Below are 9,624 nucleotides of genomic sequence, written 5' to 3'. Positions count from 1 at the left end.
CTTCTTCTTCTTTTTTTTTTTAAAGAGGTTTTTGCTATAGGGTACGTGCGCTCACCAGAAAGAGAGAGAGACAGAGAGACAGAAAGCAAGAAATCACCCCCTAGGAGGAATAGCCATGCTGCAATCCCTTCTCCTCCATTCTCTTCTCTGGATCTTGGGCACACACGCACACACACGCAGTGTGAGTTTAAGCCACTGGGTCCGGGACTTGACTACATAGGAATCCAGCAACATAGCCATTACACCAACTGCTGGTTCCTGGATAGAGCTTCTTAAGGCCCAAGCCTTGTGCCCAGCACCTAGGACAGAGGCTGGCAAATGCATTAGGTAGAGCGAGGGCTCAGGAGGTGGGGTTTCCCAGCCCCCAGGGCAGGTCTTGGGAAGCCAGCAGACTTAGGTGTCAGTCTCGGCCCTGCCCATTTTAGTGTTACTGCCTGCAAGATCTTGTGGATGAGTTACCTAACCTCTCAGAGCCAAATGGGGATAACGAGCCCGCCCAGGGTGAGACGTGCTCGCTCACAGTCTGGCACAGGCACTGAACAGGTGGTGGAGAAGCGCGGCCATCGCTGTGATGATAAGGGGTTCAAGGCGTGAGCTTCAGAGCTCTTTCCTGGGGATCCTCTGCTTCTGCCGTGAACAGGAAATGCCTGTGGTGACCGCACAGGGCCAGGGCCAAGGTCTGAGCGGCACACCAGGGTGTCCCACTGCCACAGGGTTCCAGCTGCGCCTCTCGGCTTGGACAGCTCTCTCTCCTGCCATGATCCTGGCAGCCATGTGAACCAGGGCTGCCCAGGTAGGGGTCTTACCTCTCTTGGCCCCAGCCCTCCCCCTACCCTGCTTGGTCACCTTGGCCACACCAGTTTCTCCTCCTTGAATCCCAGATTGCCAGCATGAACTAGAATCCAGGGGGGTTAGCCTCTCTGTAAGGCTCTATGGAAATTCAGAGGGTCCACGAACTTGAATGGAAAAAATAGACAACTGTAGCTTCCATGATGCACCCTCTAATTTAGCATTTTCTTCGCATGTGAATATAGGCAACACACCCAGTAGCATTCCCAATACCTGTGACTGTCCCAGTTACGTGCTATTTCAGAGTCATTGCTACAGAGATCTCAAAACAACACGATTTGTCACCACTTCGGAACCGGGGTATGCTGCCAGAACTCCTGATTTAATGCCTTCATAAAGCAGCACATATGAGTCTATCACATTTTAACATACTGTCATAATTGCATTTCAATATAATTGGATTTCTTTATAACCTTTTTTTTTTTTTTAACTTATGCATCTAAAACCTTTCATCTGAGAGGGGTCCTTGGGCTTCACCACCCTGGCAAAGGAACCGAGTTAGAGCCCCCAGGTATACCGAGTGATTCCCAAGGACCCCCTGTGCCCTGACGTGCTAGGATTCTGAGTATCTATTTCCTGAGGGCCCTACCATTAACATAACTATGAAATTGAATTTGCTGATCATATTCTTTTTTAATTTTTCCAATCAGGAAATGTATCCAGGCCACAGCAGCCTTTCCAAACTCCCGGGCTTCCCACAGAATGCGCTCGAATGACACTGGAAGGAGTTCAAAAATCCAGGCCTCCCTCTGCTTTCATTCCTGTCTTCCCCCCAGCAGATGTTGCCGGCCTGGTAAGGAAGCCCATCGTGTGCGACTCTCACGCCACTCACGGCGCTTCCTGGTACAGTCCAGTCCTCCTGGGCTCCCAGCATCATCCCCACTGCCGGCTTCTGGGCAGGGTCCTTATTTAAAGGAGTGGAGAAGGGTGCCAGTCTTTTACCTCTGAGCCCAGCGGTGCAACTTCCAGGAAGCTCTGGGCTGGGAGGAGGGACAGAAGCTGTCCTGTCACCCAGCACGCAGCACTGCCTCTCTGGACTTTGGTCTGATCTTTAAGTCTCCTATGTCGGGAGACAGGGTCTCACTGTCACTACCCTCCTGCCTCAACCTCCCCGAGTCTCTGGGACTGCAGGCCCACACCACCATGCCTGGCCTCTAGGTTGGGTCCAGCCAGGCCTCCCACGTGGTCCTAGCCTGTGGAGCAAGCATCTTAGCAGTGAGCGCCACCACGACTGGGCCTCCCACCACCTTCTTAATGACTAGTTGCAACCCTCTCTCTCCCTCAGACCTTAGCCTAGCTTCCCAACTAGCCAGAGCCGCTGGTTTAAATTTCATTTTCTTTATAATTTAGGGATGCCTGGAGCAAGAGCCCCTGGCAAGTGGTTACGCTTTTCTGGCTTCGGGCTTCCTGAGCTACGAGCCAAGGGGAGCATAGGCAATGGTCGTCAGAGTTTGTCCAGTTAATGTTCTGGGAGCAAAATCGTGTAGCCTCTTCAGGCCAAGGACCAAAACAACAGTGCAGAGCCCGGCCATGGTGACTGGGGCTCACGGCTTTTCCTTCAGAGACTTCACCTTTCTAGAGTCCTGTCAACCTCAGAGGAACAGGGAGTGGGTCAAGCCCGTCTCTGAAGCTACTCTGAGAATTCAGTGAGGTGCATGTCAGGTGCTTAGCAAAGGCCTTGGCACAGTGGACGGTGTTCAGTGGATGGCCCACTGTGTATAGACGTGTCGCTAACTCACCTGCTCGCCCACGGGCCCTGGTCGTCCAGGATTCCCTGGCTCCCCCTGTGAAGCAACAACGAGGAATGTCAACTGGGACAGGAGATGGAGTCCAGGCCTCTTATCTTAGTTGCCATCAGCAAAGATGGACCAGGAACTTCAACTCAAGAATCTGGTCTTGGCAACCCCAAACTAACGGCAGTGACAAAGGGGCACTGGGATAGAATCTCTGGCTCCGGGCGTGACTCTCACGGCACACTTCTTCTCGTGGGCCCTTGGCAAATTACTCGGCACTCTGACCCCGAGAGCTCATTTGGGTCCTTCGGCAGCCCACTGCAGTTCGTGGAGGTGAGAACTGAGGCCCAGAGAAGTGAAATGACAGGGCTGAGGTCACACAGCAAGGTAGGGATAGAACTGAAGCTTGGTCTGCCTGATTAGAAGGCCCATGACCATGCATCAGGCCACCTCACTCCAGGAAAAGCAGGAAACTGGGGCGTCACGACGCCTGGGTCCTAGACCCCACTCCACCAGGCTCTGCCCCTGCTCATGGTGGCCTGGGTGGGTCTCCTCAGTGCTCACCGCTATGAAGAAGGGAGGTCAGACTCATTTGTCTTTAAGGTCATTTCTGGCTTGCATGTTGGCCTTGGCTGTTGGTTCTCTCCCACGTGGGGGTGGGGGTGCTGAGGGGGATGCCCTTTAAATGGCCACAGCTGCCCTGGTCTCCCCACAGCGTAAGCTGGACCAGGCAAGCAGGACCGTGGGATAAATCCATCCAGACTGTCACCGCTCCCACCACAGAAACACACTGGTATGGAGGGAGAGAGGCCAAGACCGCAGAGGGCAGGACGTGGGCTCCAACTAGCCAGGGGTTTGGCTCCAACACAGCGTGGCTCCCCGCGTTCCTGGTTGGAGCCTCGTCCTCCCCTTCAGCTCCTCTCCCAGACCTCACACTCACAAAATCGGAGGGCCCAGAACAGATCCATGGTCCACCGCCCCTGAAGGGAGGGCTCCCCACTCCGCTCTGGCCCCTTGAGGATGTGCTCGTCTGTAAAGTGGGCCCAGTGAGCTCTCCCCAGAATAGCTGGGGAAACCCAAACCCTGCAGGGGAGTCCTTGGAAAACCACCGGGTCATGTGTTGAGGATCTTTCCTCTTCTACCCTGGGCCAATTCTTATTTGAGAACTTAAAAAATATATACCCTGTTAGCAAATACAGTACATGTTCGTTGTGTGCATGGGGAAAACCAGAGGCCCAGAGAAGAACATGAGAACCTCCTGTCATTGCAATGTCCAGCCTCCACTCGGTGCACACAGGAATGGCGGCGGCCGGCCCCCGCAACAGGCTCGCCTGTTCACCTTCTGTTTGACGACCTGCTTCCCACCACGACCCGCCCACAGGTGCCTTCCCATCTTGTCCAATGTTCTGCAACAGCATCTCGGGTGGGTGCGCTGTATCCCGTGATACAAACTATCCCCCGCTGTTCAATATTTAGGTCATACCTGGTCGTTTTTATTGTTACCAATACTTTGTGATAAATGAGGATGGTTTCTTTCTGACTTTTCACAACTGTGGGACTCAAGGCTTGTCCTGAAGCCTTAGTCTATTAAACACCCCACCACCACCCCGGGCATCCGCAGGTCCGCTCACCTTCAAGCCATCCGGGCCAGGTCTCCCAGGAAACCCCTTCCTGCCAGGCTGGCCCTGCAACGGAAAGATAGGTGAGAAAACTGGGCCAGGGCAGCGTTGCTGGGATGCTAGGGAGCGCCATCAACCTGGTAGAGGGTCCCCAGGGGCTGGGAAGGGTCACAGTACCCTGATGCCACCAGGAAGCCAGCTGTCCTGGAATACAGGGAGGGTTTCCAACTATGTGACCTCCCTGGGCTGGACTTGTCTTTTGTACAGGGGAATGATGACACCTGCTTTCAAGGAGTGAGGAAAGGGAAGGAGTTTAGCAGAGTATCAGGGCCATGGGGGCATGGAGACTTTATGCTAGTGGTCCCTGAAGTGTGGCTGAGGGACTCCGGGGGTCCCTGACCCTTTAGGAGGTTTACAAGGTCGAAACCATTTTCATAGCACTAAGATGTCATTTGCCTTTGTCACTGTTATTCTCATAAGAGTAAGCAGAATTTTCCAGAAAAGACAAGTCCTGCCGGCAACGACTGAATGCAGAGGCAGAGCTGAGAACCTAGCGGGCTGCTATTAGGCCGGACTGCGAAGGGGTCTGCAAACGTGGAGAGACGACGCCACTCTTTCTACTCGAGTATCGTGCTTTGGAAAACATGGTGATTTTGGGCAAAATTAACAAAACATTTTCTGTTACATGAGATGGGCTTATTATTCACTGTCAATGAGCTAATAAATACATTTAACATATATTTAATGACTAATACCAAGAGATGGAACCCACACAAAAACCCTGTGGATCCTCAATGATTTTTAACAATATAAGAAACCATGGGGCCAGCAGATGGCGTAATGGGTACATTGCTTAACTCCCACAAAGTCATCAACCACAGTTCGAGTCCTGGACCTGGCAGTTTAAAACTCACTCTGGGTGCATATGTGTGCATGCCCAAAATCCCAAGAGGAGAATAGAAGAGAAGGGATTGTGGCATGGCCATCTCCCTGGAGGGGTGACTTTTCACTTTCTCTCTCTCTGTCTCTCCCTGTATATATACATAAGATCTTGAGAACAGAGGACCTGGAAGTGCTGGTTTCTGCAGTTGCTGAGATGAAGGTGGAGCGGGGGGTGTGGACTAGTGACCTGCTCAGGGCAGTAGAAAGAACTTGGGCTGAGGTTCTAGGCAGGACACCCCCACTTTCTCGCTGTGAGATATTGGGCTAACACCTTTACTAACTGAGCCTCATTTCTTTCCTCTCTAATGATACTAAGAAGAGCAGTGCCTCTCTCACGGGAAAAGCAAGTGAGGAAAGGAACATAAAACCCCCAACTCGGACAAGGGGCCGTCAGAACGTTCGTGGAGAATGCAGATGTCGCAGACACTATACGGGGTCTCATTATTTTGCAGCAGATGAAACCCGGACTTTAATTCCATCTGTTCGGGAACTTTTCGAAGTTCACAGGCAATGACGGTCAGCCAGTTTCTGGCCTCTTGCCTCTCCCCCTTTGAGGTCTCCCCTAGCTTTCTCTGGTTGGCCAAGGCCATCCCCGAATACTTATCTCTGCAGCACTAGCCAGATGTGGCCCTTTTGGTGCACAGCTGGCTCAGTTCCAGCAAATCCCACCTCCCCCAGGCCAGCGACACTCACCTCCAAGCCAGGGGCCCCTGGTGGCCCCATGGGTCCTTCGTCTCCCTAGAGTCAGGAGACACGAGAGAGGAAAAAAGAGAAAGTCACACTGGTGGGACCCTTGGAGGATGTGCCTTGCAAAGAGGGAAAGGGATGGGCAGAGGAGCACCCCCTTGGACAAAGAGAGGTGGTGCTCATGGCTCACCTGCCTGGCCCCACCAGAGCGGGGGCTCCACAGTCAGGCCCACACGGTGGTGACATCTGGTGAACGGGGCCCCTGGGCTCACAGCCCCATTGCATGCCTCAGACCGCAGCCCCGAGATCAGAACTCCAGGGGCTAGACGGTGGCACAGGGGGAAACACTACACTCTGCAAGGCTGACTCAGGTGGGAAGGTCCCGGGTTCATGTCTGGGGACTTCCCTGAGCATACCAGGCACGGGCATGCCCATGACCTGGGGCCGGCTGAGGCTGGGGTGGATTGTGATGGTGGCATGAAGACCCTGTTGGGAGTAATGTCTCTACCTGTCCATCTGTCTCTGTCTCTCTCACTCATGGAGGAAATAGATAAATAAAAATAACTTAAAAAAAAAAAGATACAGATGCTGTCCTGAGCTCTGCCATTTACTCCCTGTCAGAGATTAGCCTTGCTGTGCCTCAGTTTCCCCAGGGTGGAGATTACCCTCAAGAATGCGGCTGGCTTCAGCCACATTCCTGGACGACTGCGAAGATGCCAACTCTTTCGTAAAACTACGCTCCAGCCCCAAGCATTACTCAGATGGCCCCGTGTCTAGTGGCTATTTGGCAAACGAGTGAATGAGTGACCGAATGGTGGATGGAGACGGTGCAAGTGGCAGCACCTCAAGGGTTTTCTTGGGTGCTAATGCGAGTGCGGACAGAAGCATGTGGCTACTACCCGCCCTCCTCCCTCTCCCTTCCCACTTCTGGCCCAAGGGTTGCTCCAGACTCCCACAGGCCTGGGCAACCTCCACACTGGCCCTTTTGGCATGCCAGGGCCACCCCCTCCAACTCCTCTTTTCCAGCTTCCAGGAAAGCAACCCCACACAGCAGTTCCCAGACCCAGCGCTGGGACCTCGCCAGACCCAGAAGCAGCCTGAGCAGGGACTGGTGTCAGCTGGATGCCTGTCTGTGGTCGTGGTGAGTCTGGGCCTCCTCCTCTGCCCCCCTCCCCCGGGGCTGTGTGTCATGGGAGCCTGGGGCTTGAGCTCCGTAGAGTGGTGAGGTGGTGGGGGAAGGCAGGGGCAGGAGGGCTTCATGCACAGGGCAGAGCTGAGGCCTGCCGAGGAGTGCTCAGCAAGCCTGCAGAGACCCTTCTCAACTCTCCTCATCAAAGGCAAGTAAAAAAGTCAATCTTCACTCTGCCACTTACGAGCTGTGCGCGTTCTGTAATCTGAGGGTGGGGGTGTGCTAGGCAGCTCTCAGGAGCACAGATATTAACACCATGGGCCTATGTCATGGGCTTTGGGTACATGCAGAGCTGAGTTCAAATCAGGGCCTTGGCTGCTGGGGACCCAGCAGAGTATCTACCTCTCCAGGTCTCAGTGGCCCCGTCTGTACCTGCCAAGCCAGGCCAGAGAAGGTCCCTGCAAGGGTCACAGGGTTGGGCTGTAAGGGACGAGCTGGAGGGTGTCTGAGGCAGGTGAGGGTTGTGTCCCGGCTGAGGGGACTCCAGCCCCCAGCTAGGGCCTTCAGTACCCAGGACAGAGCCTGCTGGAGGGGGCAAGCAGGCCAGGATGGGCAGTGGAGGACAGGCAGAGGGTAGGGCCAGGCAGTCTCACCTCGGGACCCAGCTGCCCACGGGGTCCAGGCAGGCCTCGAGCTCCAGGTTTTCCCTGGAGAGAAGAGAACAGAAAGGGGCTGAGAGGCGGCACCTCGGTCTCCGCGGCAGGCTACCTCCAAACCAGAGAGCCCATCCTGGAGGCCCGTGGTCTCCACAGAGCTGCCTGCTTTCTCCCCCTGGAGTTGCCGTGGGCAGGGATTCACCTTGGTGCCTTCTGGGCCATTGTCCCCAGGGGGGCCGATGTCTCCAGGGAATCCCTGAGGGGAAGCAGAGAGCAGCGTTACTCATGGGACTGTGAAGGGAAGTGCTAAGAGGGTTTCTATCCCCTCCCACAGGGATGAGACCCCAGGCAGGCCAGTTAGTGGCCTTGCCCTCACAGTCCCCAGTTCCAAGGCAGGGATCGTGCCAGCAGCCCTGACACCTTGAAGAGTGACAGAGAGAAAACGAGACCGAGCAGGAAAGCCTGAGTCACACACACAGGGACAGCCAGCCCAGAATGGCTCAAGTCCTCTGCAGGTGTCTGGGGACATTGCTCCCAGAGCCAGCGTGCCCTGTCCTGCCCTGAGAAGTCCAGTCCGACTGCAGCTCTGAGGCTGGTGCCATGTTCTTCTGCGTCTTCTGTGACTCTGAGAGGCTTGAAAAGTGCTGGTGCCCTGAATCAGAAGCGGAAGTGAATAAATCCCTGTGACATCCTGGCCAGATGCTGGACTCTGCCCCTGTCCACCTGTGGGGGCGCACTGCCTCCCAATGAGGCTGGGTCCCACAGATCTGCAGAAGGTTCTTCCTGGCCCAGAGCATAATCGTCCTTCTTGGCTCTCGGTGAAGCTCCCTCTTCCCCATAGCGGTTTGCACTCTTAAGATTCTGGTTCCACTAGCTCCTGGGAGCCTGCCGTTCTCTGTTCTAAGAGCGCCTCATCAGGGGCCCAGGGGCTCTTAGCCCGGCCACCTCCAGTCGGCAAGTTTCCATTTTGGTGATTCCCAGTATGCCATGTTTTCTCCTCTGGTGTGTTTTATCTAGCATGAGCCAGGATGGGAACATCCCCTTCCTTGTTTCAGTGTAACACCTCGGTGAATTCAGCCGACAACGTCATTCGCTTTGGGAGTAGCCCCACGACTCCTTCCATTGCCTTGCCAGCTCACAACTAAAGCCTTTTTAAATGAGTTCCTATGACCAAAATGCCCCCTCCCACCTTGACTTTGTAAGTTAGTATTTTTTGTTGTTGTTGATCCCTTCCTGTTTTAGCCTTTAATAACTCCCGTTAAATTCCAGCTCAAATACCCCCTCACCCTTCTCACTGGCCAAGACAAGAATGGTCTTGAATCTGGAGCTAACACATAAAACCCAAGGCCCAAGGGAGGATGAGAAGCTAGAACACCCATCCTGCTACCTACTCACTGTGTGACTCTGGGCAAGGTTTTAGCCTCTCTGGGCCTCAGCTTCCTCATCTGTGAAATGGTGAACACGGCACCCACTCTACGGAGCCAGTCCAAGGCTTAAATGAGATAATGAAGGTGAAGAACCTAGTCTGGCACCTGGTACCCAGTAAGTGCTCAATAAAAACCTACATCCAAAATGATCTGAGTCCCACATCCTGGGAAAAGCAGCCTGCCTGGGGTGGCCCATCTCCAGCAAAAACCTGGCAGTCAGGACGTGATCCAGGTCTGGCGTTTACACACATCTGCCCGTTGATGAGTGGAAGAGATCATTTTGGCATGTGCTGGCGAGCCAGAGCTACCCCCATGCTCCCTGGGAAGGAGGCCAAGGACCAGGGGAGGCCTGACACACTTTTAGCTCCTGCCCTCGGTCGAGCAGAGGCAGCTCCTGGCTGAGGAGAGAGCCCATCAAAGCAGGAGGTCAAGGTGGGAGACGCAGACCCCAGACTGGTCCAGGGGCCCTGCAGAGAGCTGAGGCAGACCTTACTCGCTGCTATGCAGCTCATCCCTGTGCTGTGCCTCGGCCTCCTCACCTGTAAGCTGGAGCTAAGGCTCACTCCCTCCTACGGCCGTGTG

General features: G+C 54.6%; 1 protein-coding gene across 1 annotated transcript in view; it reads right to left on the bottom strand.

Annotated features, from left to right (window-relative positions):
• The window catches only part of COL27A1 (collagen type XXVII alpha 1 chain), a 191,819-nt gene that overhangs the window by 72,724 nt on the left and 109,471 nt on the right, over nucleotides 1-9,624 (bottom strand). The window contains exons 26-30 of the mRNA XM_027769364.1: nucleotides 7,818-7,871; nucleotides 7,613-7,666; nucleotides 5,837-5,881; nucleotides 4,214-4,267; nucleotides 2,589-2,633 (exon numbers count right to left, since the gene is read on the bottom strand). Of these exons, the coding sequence (XP_027625165.1) occupies nucleotides 2,589-2,633; nucleotides 4,214-4,267; nucleotides 5,837-5,881; nucleotides 7,613-7,666; nucleotides 7,818-7,871 (252 nt within the window). The remainder of the gene's footprint in view (nucleotides 1-2,588; nucleotides 2,634-4,213; nucleotides 4,268-5,836; nucleotides 5,882-7,612; nucleotides 7,667-7,817; nucleotides 7,872-9,624) is intronic.

This window comes from Tupaia chinensis, unplaced genomic scaffold (assembly GCF_000334495.1).
Source record: "Tupaia chinensis unplaced genomic scaffold, TupChi_1.0 Scaffold000081_1, whole genome shotgun sequence".
In the NCBI taxonomy this organism is placed as follows: Eukaryota; Metazoa; Chordata; class Mammalia; order Scandentia; family Tupaiidae; genus Tupaia; species Tupaia belangeri.
Note: the sequence above shows the minus strand (reverse complement) of the source record. Positions and strands in the feature narration are given on the sequence as shown.